This window comes from Hetaerina americana, unplaced genomic scaffold (genome assembly GCF_022747635.1).
Source record: "Hetaerina americana unplaced genomic scaffold, ioHetAmer1.1.p SCAF_10, whole genome shotgun sequence".
NCBI classification, from domain to species: domain Eukaryota; kingdom Metazoa; phylum Arthropoda; class Insecta; order Odonata; family Calopterygidae; genus Hetaerina; species Hetaerina americana.
This window is the reverse complement of record NW_027286070.1, coordinates 55,677,357-55,699,030: the sequence shown is the minus strand read 5'-3', so window position 1 is coordinate 55,699,030 and position 21,674 is coordinate 55,677,357. Positions and strand designations below refer to the sequence as shown.

The 21,674-nt window shown below is 35.8% G+C and overlaps 1 protein-coding gene across 1 annotated transcript; it reads right to left on the bottom strand.

The window, feature by feature from the left end:
• Positions 1 to 455: 455 nt before the first annotated feature.
• On the bottom strand, positions 456 to 21,671 carry LOC139698847 (polynucleotide 5'-hydroxyl-kinase NOL9). The gene is made up of 8 exons (XM_071597784.1): positions 20,676 to 21,671; positions 20,256 to 20,574; positions 15,038 to 15,293; positions 10,587 to 10,729; positions 8,970 to 9,300; positions 7,842 to 7,943; positions 3,259 to 3,545; positions 456 to 1,045 (listed from the first exon to the last, which is right to left on the bottom strand). Exons 1-8 carry the CDS (start codon positions 21,381 to 21,383, stop codon positions 774 to 776), a joined length of 2,418 nt encoding a protein of 805 aa, XP_071453885.1. The 5' UTR covers positions 21,384 to 21,671; the 3' UTR covers positions 456 to 773.
• Between the last annotated feature and the right edge of the window lie 3 nt (positions 21,672 to 21,674).

The window sequence follows — 21,674 nt, the reverse complement described above, 5'->3', positions numbered from 1 at the left end:
CCCAAACCTCAGTTAAAGTCACATCATTGAAGTTGCTGCTTCCAAGAAAAAGTATGTAAGGTTCCTGAAAGTCAAAACAAGAAACTACAGCAACCTATGGTCATTCCCACATGGTGGACAGCAGAAAACATACAACTATGGCGACGTGAGGACAAATCTAAAATATCCAGAGATGACACAACCATTGAGCCACTGGGCAAGAGGTCTCTTTCATCATAGCAATTTTGATAATTCAAATGGCTCCTTCTTGATGTAGGTTGTCATTCTATCATCATTTTGTGTGCTTGGCATATGCTGTGTTACATTACTTGGGATCTGACCAGTAGTACCAATGACATTAAGTAAATTATTGTCAATGGATAAAGTGATCAAAATAATTTAATATTAATAACCAAAATTCACTTGCATATGGGCAATAAACTATTTTATTTGCTTTCATAAAAAATCACCAGATGGCAAGAGTTTAATACAAAAGTTATGGAGGAGTTATAGGTGGTATTTATCTGTAGAACCATGAAATCATAATTGCAACATAAGGTATTTCATTAAATAAATACTGCAAATATTTATAAAAAATTAATGGTTATTAATAAATTCCACACAATTTTACTGCTTTCACATAATAGAAAAATAATTGCTTCATGATTTGATAACATAACTTTCAATATGGCCAACATGTACATATTAACAAACCAATTATTCAATCAGGAAAAAAATATACTTATTTTCATTTGAATTTAACTGATATATAATAATATTATTTAACAGTTGAATCAAGCTTTGTTAGAAGGAAGGCATTTAGTGGGAATCTGAAATACCCTTGGTATGGTACGACTCAAAATGCTATTCTTATCACATATTACAGTATAAGGAATACGGTCTCTCCTCTTAGGATTCAGTCTTAATGGCTCAAAATAAATTTCCTTCGGCAATGACCCTAAGGATGGAGAAGTTGCTAGGCAGTTAACACATAACATCACCTCATCCTTCACTGGGGTGGTCAAAAACAGGCTGTGGTTGTTTTTATCTATTGCACGAACAATACCTGTAGAAATGACAAGAAATGTTCATTCAAATATTTAATGAATATTCCAGGAAAAATTTGGCAATCTTAAGAGCCAAGGGATCCATTAAGAAGCCATATCGTGTTAATTGATTCTATCAATAAAATATAAAGAATCAATCATTTTCACTGATAGATTTCCAATTTATGAGCCTATCAAAATAAATTAGCAGCATACAATATTTTCACCATAATGCACAACATTAATGACTCTTTTTTTACTTAGATATGTCGGGCAAAAACGTTTTCATGGCCACAGTCACATTAAAATACACACGAATGAATTTTGCCTTAACCCTTTCAGTGCCAGTGGGCCGACCTATCGGCCAGAGGGGTGTGTGTGAAAAATGCCATGGGCCGATCTATCGGTCAAGTGTTTTTTGCTCGCATCTTTGCTTTTTAGTGCATTGCAAAACTTTTGTAGACAATTTTTGAGTATCTGTAATGCTTTCTTATTATTGCTGACAAATTTTCAAGATGAAAGAGATATATATGTTTACATTTTGGTTACTTGAATATAAGGAGTTTTCTGCATTGTAGCGTATCTTCTTTTCCTGCGTAGCATATGCTGTGTTAGCATAAGCTTACACGTAAGCATATGTTTTATCATGTGTTCTGTATTACTTACAAGCTCGTCTATGTATTACATGGGAAGACCCAGATATACCTGGCCTGACCTAGAGATGGTGGCAATTGTTTGTAAAATATCACTGTATTAGAAAGTATGCAACCAATTAAGCTTATGTTTCAAGTTTGAAGAAGCTACGTTGTTTAGTTTTTGTTTAGCAGCCATCAATAGTGAACTTTTTCAGTGAATTTGCAAAAATGAATAAAATAGGTCATCGTTATGTGATAAAATACTTGCTTAAAACAATAAAATATTGGGTAGCAAAGCTTAAACGAGGCCGTATGAGGTGTCAAGACGAGCATCCAATTGGTTGACCAAATGAGGTGACGACTTCAGAAAAGGTGAAAATCCACGAAGTGATACAGGATGATCATCAACTGAAACAGCACAAGCTAGCAGACATGGCAGGCATTTCAAAAAGTGTGGTACATCACAATGCCTCATTAAAAGGAGGTGGAAATAGGAGAGGTGAAATGCAAAAAATAAACAGCTATGGGTTTGAACAGAATTCAAATATGAGAAGTCAGATTTAAGGGACAAGTTCAAATTGAGATTATTAGAAGTGGCGGTCATACTTTGCACATTAGGTTTAATTTTCCTTTTTTTAATTTTTCTTACACCTTAAAGTGTAAGTAATTCAATTGATAGTGCTATGTCAACAGTCACACAAATAAAAAATTATATTATTGGGAGATACTCAAGCTTAAAAACTTGGCTCTTGAAAATTTTTCATTACCAGACCAGCTTTTTATTTTTCACAATTGATGTAGGAATAATCATTGACAGAAAGATCCTAAACAGGGGCCATTTCAAACCCATTTCAGCCATTTTAATTTATTTAAATCTACATTGAACAGCTTGGCTATGCCAAGAATAGTCATTAACTGGGCCATAAGGATTGTCAAAGAATATTTGTTCCAGGTGAATCCACAATTGTTACTTATTATCCCTTCATTATTTGCTTCAATTTAATGAATTCCTACAAAAAATCAATTAAGTTTGGTAAAATAAAGAATGAGCAAAAGCATAACAGAAGACATTTGCCTTATGCCAGGTACTTAAATGTTATCTTATCCTTATTGCCGATTAACTTGACAAATGCTATGACTTTTTTTTAATGGCATTTTGATATGGATAAAAACAACATTAAGCTGAATATGAAAGGAAAGCCAACAAGGAAGTTCTGGGCTAGGAGGGGGAGGAGGGAGAATTGTTGGGAGAAATCAAAAGGAGACAGGAAGGATAGATTAAGGGCATTTTGTTTGGGAATGGGATGTTGAAGACTGTGATATAGGGGAGAGCATTGGGCAAATGAGTAAGGAGAAGGAATAGGATAGGGATGTTGGATGGATGTTGGTTGGATGGAAAAAGGAGAAAGCAAGTATGCTGAATTGAAGAGGGATTTACTATGGTGTTGTTGTGTTACATTTTATGTTATGAGAGGCAAGTAAATGTATTTTTGTGTCCATGCAAAACCTACGTAAATTGGTAGAATACAGATGATAATAATAATGGTAAATGTTGTAGCAAAATTTGCCAGATCTTCAATGTTAAATGCAAGACTTACCAAATCCTAAGCAAGGAGCAACTGGCATGTGGAAGAGAACTTTTGGATGCCATGATGTATTTGGCTTCAGAACTCTTCCCCAAGGCAGTTTTTCTCTTTTGGTTATTGATGTATCAGGAATCTCACCCAGACCCTCTTCTAATTGGTGATTTTGAGCTCCAATAATATTTTCCCTGCTCTCCTCAATATTACATAATGCAACAAGTCTTGCATTAAAAGCTGTTGTAATCATTTCTGGTTCCAACAATGGAGAAGGGAGACTCAGAATGAGATCTGATAGTTTAATCCTGTAAGAAATACATAAGTGAAGTTAATTAACTAATTAATTGTCAAATTCATATGATGAGAACTAGATTTGAACATTCCCATATTTTATTTCTGGTTCTACAACATGGTTTTCTTCTTCTTGTACTCTTCAATGTGTGTCGCATCCAGAGCAGAGCACATCCAGTTCAGAGCACACCAATTTCATAATGCATGGTCAGGTCTTAGAATCTTTGAGCATGCTACAAAAATATTTCTCCAGAGTAACTTAGTAAAATACTAATGAATCAAATGGTTGTGTTGTTTGAAATATATATTTGATATAAGCTACTGTTTCTAATGAAACATTATTCCTCATTTGAGGACAGTACTGTTAACAGGAACAGCTGTTTTCTCCCCAAATTATAACAATATCTGGGAAGTGTTTCATTGGTTCTCATCTACTGATTATTACTATGAGGCTTGGAAGTTCCAAAGAAAGTTTATTCGCTCTTGGCACATCTAATCAACTTATAATTCTTCACATTATAATCATACCTTATAAACTTATAATTCTTCAAATTCAGGATATAAATAATTTTTATCATTATTAGGTTATCTACCGATTACTATAGGTTTTGGATGGACACAATTACCAAACAAATATCTTCTTTCTCTTAACAAAACACAACCCAACATCCTACTCTACAAATAGCCCCTCTTCATCTCAGTATACTTCCTTCCTCCATTCTTTCCGTCCAACATCCATATCCTATTCCTACCCCTATCTTATTTGGCTAACATGCTCCCTTCTATCCCAGTCTTCATTATCCCAATGCTGATCAATATCCTTTTCATCCAGTTTTTCTGCCTCCTTAGAATTGCTCCCAACAATCTCCTCTTCTCGCCCACCATAGTACTTCCTCATTTGTTTTCCTTTCGGTCCATTTCACCTTCTGCATCCTTCTCCACACCCACATTTCAAAAGCCTCCAATTTACACCTATCATTCTACTTCAATGACCAAGTTTCCGCACCGTACATAACTACGCTCCATATCAAAGTTTTCATGGGCCTTATCTTAATGTGATGGTTGCTTTTTATATTTCCAGCCTAATAATGAAAAGACAGCAATTTATAGTTGAAAATGGCTCTATTATTTTTTGAAGTATTCTCCATGATAATCAATACACTTCTGCACTTTTGTAACACTTTTTCCCCTCTGATTAAGGTACCTCCAAGACATGGTTTTTGAATGCATCAACGGCCTCTTCAGGCATTGAAAAATGTTGGCTTGTTGGTTTTTCTTGATAAACAGAAATTAAAAGAATCCCTACTAATTTGACCATTTTAGTCCAAAACACTTCCAAGATTTGTAAACTGTTCCACCTGCTCTAGTTTTTGCCCTCCTATTTTAGCATTTAACTTAGCCTTTATCTTCATGGAAAACCCCAAAACTTTTGTTTCATTTACATATACTCTCACTCTCATATCTATCACAGTGAACTTCCAATATACTCAGCAATGCTTGCAGTCCCTTGGCTGACTGACATACTAGAGCTTGGTCATCAGCAAACCTAACTAATTTTATGAATTCCCTAAGACTTTCATTCCCAACTCCGGTTCTATCCATACCTCTTTAATCATTTCCTCCACATACACATTGAACAGCACCAGTGATAATGGGCAACCCTGCCTCACACCTCTTCCAAACACTGCCCATCCAGACTCCCTGTTCCCCACTTGCACCTGAGCAGTCTGAGCCATGTACAGGTTGCAGATTAGGCTCCTGTCCTCCCAATCTATTCCTCTTTTCTGCAATACACTCATTAGTTTTTCGCAATTCACTCTATCAAATGCCTTTTCGAAATCAACAAAACAGGCAAATACATCCTGATTGAATCCTATACTCCTCTCAATTAGTGAGCTCATTCCTGCTATGGACACATGCCTCTCTCCTCCCTAAACCCAAACTGATCTTCCCCTAAGTAATCATTTGCCTTGTTCTCCATCCTTTTGTTGATGATCCTGAGAACAACTTTAGTTGTGGGGGATATCAAACTTATTGTTTTGTAGTCCTCTTTGTAGTCCTTATGTAGCCTTTACCTTTTTCAGAGTAGGAATACTGATCTCACAAAGTCTTACAGCCTTCCTCATAGATACAATGAATCAGTCTACATAGACTCTTCTTCCCACATTTTCCTAAACCTTTCAGTAGTTTCACAGGAATGTTGCCGACCCCCACGGCCTTATTTGATTTCATCAATTTTCATGCACTTTCTATCTCATTGTCGAGTATACCTGAACCTAAGCGATCTTCGTTTACGTCATATGCCTTAGCTTGATGGACTAAATTCTTTAACATACAGTTCTTCTATATATTCCTTCCATCTTTCTTGTACCTTTTCTGTTTCAATTATTATCTTAAACGACTTATCTCTAACTATTAACACATATTTTTCCTTATTACTTCCGATAGCATTTTAACCTTCTTGTACAGAGCACCAAAGGCACCCTTCCTCTGCAAATTTTCCATTTCCTCACACTGCATCTTCCACCATGCTTTTTTTGCTCTATTTGTAACCAGTCTCAATTTATTATTTAATTCTTTGTACTTCCTTCTACCTAACTCTGTATTTATATTCTTACATGCCCAATGACTAAGTTCGTCGGTTCTGCTCTTACCTCTACCAGTAATATTCTATCTGTTGTTAGCTCCATGCTGACTTTCCTTCTTCCTACCTTTTTATTCAATATTATTGCCACCCATTGCTTGCTCTGTCCCCTCTGTTGTATATTACTCTGTTGCTCCAGCAATCCCCATTATCCTTCCATCTCACCTCGCATAGACCTAATACATTTCCTCTTTCCATTTCTCACTTTATATTCCCTAATTTACCTGTCCACCACATTGTTCTATCATTTCAAGTTCTTACTAATTCTAACTAATTCTGTGTTCTTCTTATGTGTTGCTTTTGTTGGTTTTGCTTAACAAGTGTTTTGTGAGATTAGAACTGCGGAAGCCTTGCCTCTCCCACTGCCAGGCATGACACACGGCCGATTGGGCCAAGTCCTGTAGTGGTCAAGACTCTCTATACTGCCCATCATAGCAATCTTGGAAATAATAATTGAGGTGGTTTCCCATTGCCTTCCTCAATAGTTTTTTTAACATGACACCATCACTCAATGGCCGCCCCACTGCGGTCAGATACTTTAACAGACACTTCACTGAGGAACAGACATTGCATGAACTACCTTCCTTAACCTTCGACCTACCTGGCATGGGTGACCCCAGCAGGAGCAATTATTATTACTATTGCCAGCACAGCTCTAGGGGCCATCGGAAGGTACAAGCCCTTCCACTACATCAAGGTTGTAATCAATGGGAGGGAATAAACCATTTGTAGCTCATTTAATGCCCTTTCCTGGCATTACAATCACGTAACTGTACAAACTATGCCACTCTTTAAAAAGTTAAAATCACTCCCTAACTGAATAAAACTTTATATTTGTAGTGAAAACCCATCAGCCTATATTTTGGTTAATTGATTACTAGGAGAGCAATGACTACTCAAATACAGTGGCTAAAGCATGAACCGTAAAGAGAGAAGCCCACACCAGTGCTTGTGTACCATGCTGGTGCTAACAGCAGTGGTTGTTTGCCAATTTTTGTTATAAAAATATACTGATATGGACTGCCTAACCAATGGTAATCACTAAATTATGGGATAGTGCAAATTCTAACAACCATTATAGGTGTTTTATGGGTATGAAATTGTCCCTGTGAGATCAAACATTACAGTGCAGCATCCACTGCTATTAAACCTATCCCTTACAATTTGCAATAGCTAAAGAATTATACACACACTAAAACAACCACCACTCTTTCTAAAAAAGGACATTACTTTAAATATTCTAGATAGGATAACTTGATTTGTTTGTTATTCTAAATTTCTGGGATAATAAAAATAAAAGTAATTTTGCTTTGGTCATCTAGCAAAAAAGAAGACTTTTTAAACTAAATTTTTTCAAATAAAATTTTAAAGGGCCCTATCAATCTATAGCTGCTTTCTCCCTATCTTGCATCTGTAATACATATTGCCATTATGAAAAAATATTGATATAAACCTAATTATTAAATGCCAGATGAATCTTTCCTTCAATTTGATTGGAATTCCCATTTTTTTAATAATTTCCTGGGATGAGGCCAACATGCTTCTACAATGCAGAGGCATTTTCTATGCAGATTTTGTTCTAACTAATCTGCTACATTAATGTAACTCAAATTATAAGCAAACTTGAATAGAAAAGGACATAATTAGTTCAAGAAACTATGCTTACATCTCAGGCGTTGATTGTAGTATGGAATACCTGGGCTCAGTCACTATTCGGCTGAAATAGGCTATAATGCACAAATCACGAGACTGCCAAGCTGGAAGGCCCCTAATAAGAGTAGAGCAAAAGAAATGTAAGTGATACCAAAAGCAAAAAAAATGGAAAGCATACCAAATGACAGAAAAATAAGCAATGCATAAAACCAAACACACATAGGCATGCATCAGATTAAGGTATGAATGCCACCAAAGCACCTTTGGAAGCCTGAAGCAAACTTCTCACAAATGCAAAAAAAGTTAAAAATGCTATCTTTAGTGTGTACTATGTAACATATCTACACAGAAAATCCTTAGCAGTGCTGCTCATTTAGTAATTTAAAAGAGTTTTCATGAATTAATAGCATTAATATTCCTTTTGCATCACTAAGAGTTTCCAATAAAATTGATTTGGCACGGTTTATTTACATATATAAACCTAAAAAAAGAATATATTCTCCATTTTTTCAGAAAATAATTATCCAGTTGATGTTGGATGGATAAATTAACAAATTTCAAATGACCCCCTAGATTTATTGATTTATTACATGACTGGTTTTGATGTACTATATCATCTTCAGGTTTCAATGTACTCTGTCACCATCGGGTCACAACCTAAAGATGATGTAGTACAACAAAATGGTCATGTAATAAATCAATGTCTAGTGAAAAACTGTTATCATTTAATCATTACTATGCTCAAATTCCACCAAATAACACCTAAAACTACACAAATAATAACAGCATTTTGTCTGATAATGAATATTATGCTAGTTACAAATAGAATGAAATGCAAATATTACAATTCCAAGGATATTTCATGTAATAACTTTAATGTCAAATAAAACTTCCCTCAGACACTTAAAATTATAACATTTCAATTAAAATTACATCAAGAGCATATTCTCTGCATTTCTGCTCTTATTTTTTCAAGGTATGTGAATGAAATTTTGGGTAGGCTGAACTTGATTGACTGAAAGTTAATTTCTTGGTTGAATATTATGCCTCCCAAAGAGTGAATTGAATCTGCTTCCAATTCATTCATTATTAAAACAAAATTCACATTTTTATCAATAAATGAAACGGTTTTAATATATACCACTCAGAATCAACATCCTCCAGCTCTCCTGAATCCTCTAAGGCCCGTGATCCATTTTCTGTCGCTCCTTGAACACCATTCAGTACTACTTCTTCAGCACTGGATCTTTCAGCCAACGACCTCAACTGATAATAAGCGTACTCAGACAGCTTAGGCCCCTGGTGACTTGAGATTGATGGATTCCAGTCCATTCCGTTCCAAGAGTTTACAGAGCACCAAGATAGGAGGTCCAAAGGTTCAAAATTCCGTCTTGAAAAGCGACTACTGATTTGTATCACATGAGTGGGATGGCAGAGCTGTATCAATTTCACAGCCAGATCACCACCAATACCTTTAAAAAAATTGCTACCATTAATAATCCAAACATTATGGTTACCTATACTTCTAATCAAAAACATTATGTGGAGAACAAATTTGTAAGTACTGATCTACATTGTCACAATACTAGGAGTATTAATTAGCTTCACAGCAGGTCCATTAGAACGAAGACAAACTTGGATCTTGGGATTTGGGTCTCAGGCTATATAAATAACTAATGATTGGAAGTTTATCACAATTGAACAATTTTTTAAGTGTAAAAATAATTTGCATTGACCAAGATTCAAACCCAGATCCCTTGATGTCTGGCCCAGTGCTTTGGCCAGTTTAGCTACTGAGGCATCCTTTTACTAACCAAAATTTTGTTTAAAGCATTGTGCCAGACAGCAAGGGATGCAGGTTCAAATCCCTGTCAAGGTGCATGCTTTTTACACTTTTGAAATTGTTGCATTATAATGCACATTAACAGATGACTCCGCTAAAAGTTACTGTCATCACATCCCCTGTAGCCTCTTTGAATTTTTTATTGGAAATGTATTCTTTACATCAATAGTTTTAAGTCAAAGCTCACAAACATTCTCAATGGTGGCAGTTATTATGGGATGTAACCAACAGCTGAGGTTATTTCTGCCATTAGGGATAGGTGAGTTATTGGGTAAGGGTGGATTTTTTGAGAATGAAGGGGAAGAGTGGAGAGAACATTAGCATTGCATTGGAATTAGCTTATATTAATATAAGGTGCCAAAGGAATGGTTAATGTCTCATATGATGAATGGCATACAACATTTGAAAAGATATACAGATAGCACCCAATGTAGGGATAGGAAAACTGTTTGTTGTATTCTTTAACCTTCTGCAGATAGTACTCAGCCCACAATTAAATGTGAGGGTCACAATATTTGAATGAAACACTTACATGTAGTGTACTCACTTGCACATGGAGTTGAAAAAAATCATTTTGAAATTTGGACACCACTAAGATTAGTATGTGTCAACAAGAGACCTCTGCTAAGAGTGGACAAGACACAAAGCATCCTTGACAATATATTCTATTGTTTCAGGCTTCACTTCGTGGAAGTATTTAACATCGATACCAAAAAGAAAGACTTGAAGTAGGATCTGTGGAAAAGTACAAGTCTTTCTTTTTAGTACGGACATCCTTGACAAATCATTCATTCCAGATGCAACATATATTTCAAATGCAGCAACTAATGAGGACGTTTGTTTCAAGACACAGTGTTAATAACTACAGGGAAAAATGAGTAACATTACACATAGGTGAAGAACACATTCACCTACCTCTGCAGAACCCCATAGTATTAATAAACCAAGGAAGTTGACAAAGAGCTGGATTGGAGTAGCAAAACTTAAGTAATTCATCAGCACACTTTAAATACCAATCTGGACATCTTTCAACATTTAAATCACCGATACAAATCATTCTAAAAGAAAGGAGAAAATAATCAGAAATAAAAATCTGTGATTACTATTTAAAAGTATTTTCAAAGTACAGAGTAATGCAGTGATGCACATAGATTGATTGTGATACATTGATTTACCATATTTAATTGAAATTGTTTAGAGCTCACATGTAATGTACAGTGTCATTTTCTGGGGTTATTCACCAAAAGCCAGTACACTATTTAAAATACAAAAAAGGGCTGTTTGAATAGTGTGCAATGCTTCTTTTAATGCACCCTACTCCCTCTGTAATAAGCTTCACATTCTGCCTCTTCCATGTATGTTTGCATGTGTGTGTGTGAGCTTCTGTATTAGCACTATATTTAATTATATATATATATATATATATACATATATACACACACATATATAAACAACAATCATCAGTGTTAAGTTCAACATCCAATTCTACAATAGTAATGGAGATTATCATACTTTATTAACCAAACCTCTTAAAACCTACAACAATCATTTTTAAGCACTAAAAATGCAGCAATTGGGCCTTAAAATAAGGGCGTCATTATTTTTAATAAGTTATCTGACAGTGTAAGGAATCTCAATAAAATGTCACTATTTAAAAAATATGAAAATCTGTTGAAACATATGTTCTACTCTGTTGATGAATGCCTGAAACTATAATTTGGGGCTGAATACTTTCTTTCAGTGTCCTGCATTTGTACAACAAATCCTTGGACAAAAATAAATTGCTTGATTGATTAATAGAATTCTAGGGTAAAACAAGAACCATAGAAGGAGATTGTGAACTGAGGGTGAAGGCTGAAATGTTATTTTTGAAGAAAAGAAAATATTTCTGGGTTGCCAACATGACTCTATTCCTTGATTGAATCTTTACAAACAAGAGAATATTTTATCAAAGAATTCTCAGCATAGAAGGTGTAGTAAGATGGGAGATATAGGTATACTGATCAATTTCTATTATTCCAAGTTTTTCAGAAATATTTTAAAAGCTCTTTTACAGTTTCTCATCTTATCTTTGGCTCACAACATGGTTTCTACAGTTTCCATTAGTTTGTATCTGTATGTATGTATGTATTTGTATGTTAATGCATTGGTAAAATCCACCTAAAGCTTCACATTTAATGAAAAGAGAAGCAAATTAAGTGATTCAACAAGAAACTGTCAGACTTTCGACATAGGTGGACACACAATAAGGCTATCATCTTAGAAAGTTTCAGAAGAGAGAACACCAAATCTGCTTCAATGGTAAGAACTCTTTGCTAAATCTTTCCTTGGTGAGGTCCACAACAGCAATTTCATCCCATCCCCTAAAATTTGGACAACTTATAGTAATGGTCTGTTTGTATCCCTTACATTCCCCTCATTTCCATTGGTTTTTTCACATAAAAATCATATTTCCTATGCTGCTACCTGATTGGAACAGTATAAATTGAATGATTTAATGGAAAAAAATGTGAAACATACCAAACAAACAGTGAAAGGCTGTTGCATAAGAACCATGGCTGTGAGCAACAAAAAATTATATGGAAACAGCAAACTTGATTCATTTACTCCAGCAAAATATTATTTAAATGGAAAACTACAAAACCTCCTTCCTTTATTATCAATCAGTCCCACCCCACCAGCCCTAATATCTTTGTTAACTTTCCAGGCCAACATTAAATTTCCATCACTGATGACCAGACTCACATTTAAAGCATTGTAAAAAAATTAGCAATATTAATTTCAAGATGGCTAAAATCATTATTCTCGCACAATCAGCTAAATGACTAAAATCATATAAGAGACTGTTTTAGCCGTTACTCTGTGGAATTTTTCCATCGTATAGAAAGATAGAAAACACAGCAATTCCACATTTACAGTGGAATTGCTGTGTTTTCTTTCTTTCTATACGACTATAATCATTGTTCTTGACATCTTAAAACTTCCATAATATGAAAACTTGACATCTTATTTAATCCATGGTATAATATTTTGGAAAAAAATAGCTTAATAGACAAAATTCATTCTAAAAAAATAGGAAAAACTCTACAAAAAAGGCAACAGCATTTAACCAGTACCACTGGTCATATTTTTTCATTAAAAACTATAACATAATACCTCATACAACATTTGACCTCAAAGATGAGCCCATGATTTTAGCAATCAGTGATGTCACCCTCCGTGATCTTCTGAAGAAAAGCATAGAAAGAACGCAGAAAATAGGAGGGAAAGAAATCTAACAATGGCAAAGCACGTTTTTTCTTCCATCTTATCAGTGTAAAATCCCATTATGTAAATGATATTAAAGTTGAAACTCCTGTTTGATTTTTTTAAAGATGTGGAATATTATGTCAGTTTAAATACTGATGAGAACACAAAACCATTTTTGCTGTAGCAACCTTGGAGTTCCCCAAAGGGGTATTCATTTCACATTTTCAAAAAGAATGATAAGATATTAAGAATTACATATATTTACAGCAAACATTTGGAGAAATACAAAGAATAGCTGGTCCTCTCTGATGCAGTCAATGAACCACAATTACCTAGTTCATGAACTGCAAAGAAGGCAGCTACCAAAAAATGCACATCTGGGAGCCCTAGTGACACAGCTTTTAACCTACTTCACTGAAGTGATGAATCACCTAATAACATGACCACTGTTACCCCAGGAAATTATCATCTATCTATGGTGTAAAGGAATAGGAAAAGGCTGTTACCTTAGTGACAGTTACGCTTGTCATCATTAGGCATCTTAGAGTATACTTATTTTTTGTAGAATGATTCCATCAAAATTGATGCATCATATCTATGCCCATAAAACTGCATATGATCCATCAATTTTGACAGAATCATTCTACAAAAAATAAGTATAACCTTTGAACACTGCTTCAATCTTGAGGAACTATTCTGGAAAATCATTTGAAGAATTAAACATCAGCGATGTACATTAGCAAAACTATTTCAAATGAACAAGTTGACTGTTACAGGATAGAAATTTCAGACAGAATTTTTTAATGGAGTGATTTTTCCAGATTTACTCAATTTTTTTAATGCATCTCTGGATTTGTTCCACAAAGCTTTGGTCAAAACTGTCGTTTGATGACTTTTTTATAATAGTCCAAGCATAGGAAAAGACTTTTTGATATTTATTGATGTGCTTAGTTAATTGCAGAGGAGTTTGACAAAGAATCAGGAATTCAAAGGTGATGATAAAGAAGAATATGTAACTCATTTCATGTCTTGGGCTTGATGGAACTGAGAGTGAGGCCCAAGTACTCTTTAACACCTTGAACTTAATTGAGTCAAACCTTCTTAGCACATAACTCTTTTGAAGGATATGAACTTAAATTTGAAAAAAATTGAAACCACTGGTACAGATGGGAGTAATTTGATCCCTGAAGAACATAAAGTAGGTACTAATAAACAAAGTAATGAAAGCAAAGGTCAAGAATGCTACCATAAAACTGTCTTTTTCACAAATTGAAATTAAACATCAAACAGCATAGACAAGTCGTCGAAATTTGCTGGATAAAACTAGCAACTTTCCATTTTTTTTAGAAATATAAAGAAACATTTTCAATAACTTATACAACATTTTAAAGCTTGAACATTCTATTTTTCTACATAATCACCATTTTGGTCTATGCATTTTTGTAGGTGCTAGGGCAGTTTTTGTATGCCCATGTATACCCGCACTGCGATGTGAGGTAAATTTTACAGTCTTCAAAAATAATCAAAGCATGATATTTTGTTTTTACACAACCATGTATCACATGTGCAGTTGAACTATATTGTCTGTGTAGGTCATTGAACTGTCAACTTTGATGAACTGTATAATTTTGCTATAAAATTAAAGTTTATGAATGACAAAAGATGAAACCATGTTTTTTTCAATATTTTCTTAGGATAACCTAAGTCTTGGGAGTGACTACATACAACAAGTTTTAACATGGAGGATTCATTATTGCCTCACCACCAGTGGGCACATCCATATGCAGAAGCATGACTGCCCAAGATTTACCCCACTCTGGATTCACCACTGCTAATTTTGTCCACATTACACATTTTTTATTGCCATCACTGTCAAATAAATCCCTCATACCATCCAAAACCCTACAGAATTTTTAACCCCATTAAGAGATTATCTTAACATTCTTACTTTTAAACATCTTAAATGGAAACTTTACTTTCAAGTTTTAATATCCATCTTCATAATTGGAACCATTTACTCATTCATTTTTTTCCATGAAAACTCCATGATTTAACAGCTACAAGTAATGCCATTCTTTGAAATAAAACCATATTATAATGTTCAGAGCAATACAAACCTTTCTGGATCTTTGAGATGAGTATAATTTGGTCCCAGCAATGGGTCAGATATTACAGTAGCTGATATGCATCCAGGTGGTACGAATTCAGATTGCCCTGGGTCAAAGTCAACAAATAAAGCACGCCTCTCTCTGAAATCATAATGCCCACTCTTCTTTCTTCTAATAGAACTTGAAAACCATTGGTTCACCATAAATCTCATAAATGTTGACTTCCCAACACCTTTTCCACCAAAAACCATTAGGCGAATTGGGCCTAATAAAAGAATAAATGACTCAAATTAAAACGGTATACACATAAAGAAATGAACTAAACCACATTATACTATAATAAATAAGTACCATTAGTATAATAAAACTTACTGGACTCTTCTTTGGTTTGGAAATTGATTGAAGTACATCCATATTTTATGTGGATCAGGCTGTATAATATCATGACACCATATACTCAGAGCGTTTGAAATAATTCCTAATGATAAATTAATAATACAGTGAACCTAAGAACACTACCCTTATGCTCTGGGCAGTATGGCAGTGGTTGGAAGTGAATTTCCAGCAACTAATACTGTACATACTTATGTCACAACCTGTGAGTGATTGTGGAGATAGGATCTGAGCATAACTCAGAAAATAAATGTTGCATCTGTTACTAAGAGATAAAGAGCACTTACAATGGCAAAATCTACACCCCTCCAAGTGTTTGCCATCATATTCTTAACACTTTGTATAATTAGATAAAGAAGCCCTACTAATTCAGTCAGAAATGTAGGCCTTCCATCTATAATTATATAACAAAAACACAACTCAGTGGGTGCATCTCTATTAAATAATTATAATAAGTTTGGGCTGAGTCAAAATTAAAAGCAGAGTATTTATGGGTACTTGGTATCATGGCTTATTTACATATTTCTAAACAGTTGCAAATGGCAGAGGTGACTCAGGGATTTTGAGTGTAATTATGGAGATGTATCTAGAAAGGGTTGTCTAAAGCCGCAAAAGACACTATTGGAACCGTTAACGCTAAAAGGACTAGGAAACCATGGATCACAGATGAGATGATTACAAAGATGGATGAGCGGTGAAAATGGAAGAATGTAAATACAGAATTAGGCAAAATGAAGTACAAAGAATTAAACAATAAATTGAGGCGGGCAACAAATAAAGCAAAAGAAGCATGGTGGTAGATGCAGTGCGAGGATATGGAAAGTCTGCAGAGGAAGGGTGAAATCGGTGCGCTGAACAGCAAAGTTAAATCTTTATCGGGAAGTAAGAAAGGGAGATCTATGCTAACAGTTAGAGATAAGGCAGGTAAGGTAATAGTTGACACAGGAAAGATCCAAGAGAGATGGAAGGAATATATAGAAGAACTGTATAGTTAACAGCTTAGAACAACAAAGTTAGACATAGAAAAGGAACATGACCTAGAGGAAGATAGCTTAGGTCCAGGCATACTAGACAGTGAGATAGAATGGGCATTAAGGGAGATGAAATTAAATAAGGCCGTGGGGGTGGATAACATTCCGATGGAACTTTTAAAATGCTTAGGAAAATGTGGGAGGAAGAGGCTATATGGGCTGATCCGTAGTATTTATGAGGAGGGAATCTGGCCAGAAGACTTTGTGAGATCAGTTTTAGTTCCTATTCCGAAAAAGGTAAAGGCCACGTCATGTGAGGACTACAGGACAATTAGTTTGATATCCCACACAGCTAAAGTTGTTCTCTGGATCATCAACAAAAGGACAGAGAGTAGGGCAAATGATTACTTAGGGGATGATCAGTTTGGGTTTAGGAAGGGGAGAGGTACGCGTGATGCCATTGCAGTAATGAGATTATTAATCAAGAGGAATATAGAACACAACCAGGAGGTATTTGCCTGTTTCATAGATTTCGAAAAACCGTTTGATAGAGTGAATTGGGAAAAACTGATGAGTATATTGCAGAAAATAGGAATAGATTGGAGGGAAAGGAGGCTAATCCGCAACCTGTACATGTCTCAGACTGCTCAGGTGCGAGTGGGGAACGGGGAGTCCAGTTGGGCAGTGTTAGGAAGAGGTGTAAGGCAGGGTTGACCATTATCACCATTGCTGTTCAACCTGCATGCAGAGGAAATGATCAAAGAGGCATGGGAAGAACTGGAGGTAGGAATGAAAGTGGGCGGGGAATTCGTAAAATCAGTTAGGTTTGCTGATGACCAAGCTTTAGTTTTTCAGTCAGCCAAGGGGCTGCAAACATAGCTTAGTGGTTTGGAAATTCAGTGTGACAGGTATGGGATGAGAATCAATATTAATAAAACAAAGGTTATGCGATTTTCTAGAAAGAAAAAGGCTAAGCTTAACATTAAAATAGGAGAGCAAAAACTAGAGCAAGTAGAACAGTTTACGTATCTCGGTAGTGTTTTGGACCAACACGGTCAAAGTAGTAGGGACGTAAGGAGAAGAATTGCGCTAGGCAAAGAGGCTTTCACAAGGAGGAGGGAGTTGATGACAGGGACATTGAGTAAGGATGTTAAGAAAAGACTCGTAAAAACTTTGATATGGAGCGTAGCTATGTACGGTGCGGAAACGTGGTCATTGAAGCAGGAGGATAGATGTAGGTTGGAGGCTTTTGAAATGTGGGTGTGGAGAAGAATGGAGAAGGTGAAATGGACAGAGAAGAAAACAAACGAGGAAATACTTGGTATGGTGGGCGAAGAGAGGGGTTTGTTGGGAGCAATCCTATGGATGAAGGAAAAGTGGCTGAAGGGGGTGTTGACCGGCAGCGGGATGTTGAAGACTGTAATTGAGGGGAGAATGTTAGGCAAAGGAGGAAAGGGAAGGAACAGGATAGGGATGTTGGACGGGATGAAGGGAGGAAGAAAGTACTCAGAGCTGAAGAGGGACCTGATGTGAAGTAGGATGTTGTGTTTTGCTAGGGGTCACAAATTATTTAATTAGTAATTATGTCCATCCAAAAACCTACCTTAACCGGTAGATTACCTAATAATAATATGGAGATGACGGTTGTTGGTTCGATTCCCAGATATGCCTTAAAGTTTCAACTTTAGAAATATTGTATTTATGATTTTTCTAGAATGAGACAAGAAGAAAGTAGATCCTGAGGCAAAAGCTATCCTTTATCAACGGTGAAAGACAGCAGTTTCACCATACGGCACTGGTGCAAATCAAGATGACCAGTTCAGAATTAACTGCCACAGCTATGAACAAGAGTGAAAGCCATGGAACTGGTTGCACTACTATTAGGTGGAAGGCAACTGGAAGCCACCAAATGCACGGCATTCAAATGCGACATGATGGCATTTTCTTCAAAGCAATCTTCCAATCTTTCTTCTTTTTAAAGCAATCTCCCAAACAGATCTCCAAGTGGAGCCTACTGGGATGGGAACACCATGCAAGGAAGACAACTGGAGGAAAAAGATATGGGATGTTAGGTAATTAAAAGTAAGCATAGATTTGAAAAGTTCTAAGATGGAGATGGACAGACTGGGGACAGACATCCTGGGAGTGAGCGAGATTAAGTGTGCCAGGGCTGAAGACTTATAGAAGAGTGTGTACAGGGTGATGTACTTCTGAGACAACCGGTAGATTGTAGAAGTGGGCATCACACTCAAGAACAAATGTGCAAGAAGAGTCAAATAGTTATGGTAACACAATGAGAAGGTTCTGATGATAAAATTAGAGGGAGAGATTCTGACCATAAAGTTTTGTTTAGTCTTCTACTGTAGCCATATCGTCAGCAATCCTTATACTTTCCCCTTTTTTAGTTTCTAAGTTCACTCCTCTACTTCCATCAAAGAATTATGCTATTATTTCTTCGACACACATAAAAAAAGGCGAGTGACAGACCGCATCCTTGTGCAACATCCCTTCCTATCCAAATCTCGTCTGTTGATAAACCTCCTACTGTTAATGAATTTCTGATAGAGATTTAGGCCGTCCCAGATCTATCAAGAGCTCTCTCTAAGTTAATGCATAAAACAAATACTTCATTGCTCTTTCCCCTGCTTCTTACGCCTATAATTCCCAACAGACCTATTTCATCTCTTGTAACTAAATATTATCTGAATCCATATTGTTCTTCTCCGAGCACACTTTTTAGTTTCCCATACAATCTTCTATTAACCATTTTAAAACTATTTTAGTGATATTTGATGTCAGGCTTGTTATTCTGTGTTCCTCACATTTCTGGATATTTTTCTTTTTTTCTAGAGGAACTATTACGGTTCCCTTTAAGTCCTTATTCCATTGTCCCTTTTGTAAATGTCACTGATTTTTATTAATTCTTTCTTTCCTACATTTTGAGTGCTTTCAATATTTCAACTGAAATTTGGTCCACTCCTGTGGTACTCCTGTTTCTCTTCTCTTTTATACATTCTTCTACTTTCAAGTATAAACATCATACCCTTATTTCTTCCCCTAGTTCTAATTCACTTTCCTTGGGCCTTTTCTCCCATTCAAGGGACTTCCACAGTCTCAATCTCACCTGAATAGAGCCGAATTATTATTATTCAAATAACCATTCAGTGTATCACTTCCAACTGTTCATTACCTCTTCTGGTTCAAGGTGAGTTTTCCCACCTTGGTCTGATATCTCAAAGCTACTTCTTACTTTGACATTAAATATTAGGTCTCCTGCATGTGTACATATCACATCATATCTTCTTTACTCATCTAATTATTCTATCACTGCGCTTGTCACTTTACCATTTTCTTTTGACCTAATCTGTTTCTCTTCTGAATTCATAATTGTTTCCCATATTCTCTTCTACCTTCTTCTGTATTTTAACTTTCCCGACTTCTTTCCTCCATTTTGTTCATCACCTTGCCTGAGATCCATTCTTTTCTGATTTTCCACTTGCACTTTACAACAACTACCTCTTTCATGCTGCATTTGATGTTCTCCCATGATGTCTCTCAACTGCACAGTTCTTATCCCATTTCCTTTCAACTTTCCCATTAATAGTTTTTCAATTTCTTTAGCTTTCCAATGTCTATTTCCTCTCGTTTACTTCCTTTTCAACTTTATACATAACTATTTAAGTTTCAATACCTTAAAAGAGGCTACTCTAAGAAATAATGCAATTCCATTTTCATTAATTATTTAAATATAGCGCAAAAGGGGGGATCATTCAATTTTAATAATGCAATGAATGCGGGAAAAACACACTGTGTTGAACTGTAAAAAAGATATACCATTAATATACAAAAAAGAGAACTCTTACCTTCACCTGCTCCTGCATTTAGTACTGCTTCAGACAATCGATCCCACTCGTAATTCTCTTCATGTAGACGACTGGAGACAACAGACTCCCCAGGTTGGACGAATTCCACTCCAAGATTTAGCTCAACATTCAATTCTGAAGGTTTATGATTCGTATCTATTGTACTTGGAATTAAAGGATTGAAATTAAGCGTCTCGACAAAGCAGCCAAAAAGTTTATCCCACTGGTCCCCAGAAGCTGGCTCAATGAGAATGGCACTATCCCGCAACCCTATCCTTCTTAAAATATTGTGGTCCAAACCAGGTAATTTCGGCATCGACTAAAAATATTGAAGAATGGGTAAATGTGAGAAAAACTAATGGTACATACCTAATGGTACTACTTTCCTTTCTGTATTGAAAAATAATAAACAATTCTCACCTCAAAATCACCGCCATTCATATATCCAAGAGCCTGCAAATACAAGGGGCTGGTTCCTTTAGGCGAGAAGACTAAGCGAGATTTCACACCAGGGAAAAATTCATACCCTAAAAAAGACGTGGATCCTATAATCGGCGTGACAGATAAAGCACCTCGAAAATGTAATCGACTAGGGTAGCGCAGTATCAGTAGGTAGCGCTTTCCTGAAAGATGATGGAATTCTGCGTGGTCACTATTACATTCTACAGAGGGTTTTCCGTGTCCCATTAGTTCTCCGTCATTTTCAATTCCATAATCGAAGCCTGCACAATTTTGGCCATCAACGCCCAAAGATTTAGAGCTTCGTTTTGCCTTTGACTTCTTCGAATCTAATAGTGCACCACTTACGGTAGACTGTTCCACTAAATTAATTTCTTTCACATTCCATTTGCCTAAGTCAGTTTTTGAAAGAATCTTTCCCTTGGAGTTCCCTGAATTTTCTAAGCCAATATCTTTTATTAGCCACCTCTGTTTTTCAAAAGGATAAGCCAGAGGATGTATTGTCTTCTTGGTAGTTTTCAAGCAGGGATTGCGACCATTTGTGGACATCACAATTCCCTTTAATAGGTCTTTTCGTACAACCTTTCTTCGGGAAACCACTTTCGTCGTTGCATATCTGTCGCACGAGCCTACACCGTGAGAATAAACGACATTTTTCGGCTTTCTCATTTTTTTTGTTTAAATTGGGTAGATTTCATAAGAATATCTTATCTAAAGAAACGGCGTTGCTAATTAAACCCGAACAACTTATGACCACATGTCCACAACCATTTCAAAAAATTTTCATGTGTTTTTTGTCTTTGACTACAAGACTCATAATGATTTCAACATTCAAATAAATCAATTTAACATTCTTTTTAAAGTTTTTTTCATGCATAATTATTTCCATAATAAATAAGATAAGTTGAGACTTTCATCAGGTTCTGAAGCTGATGCCATTAATTATGGTGCTTCCGAGTT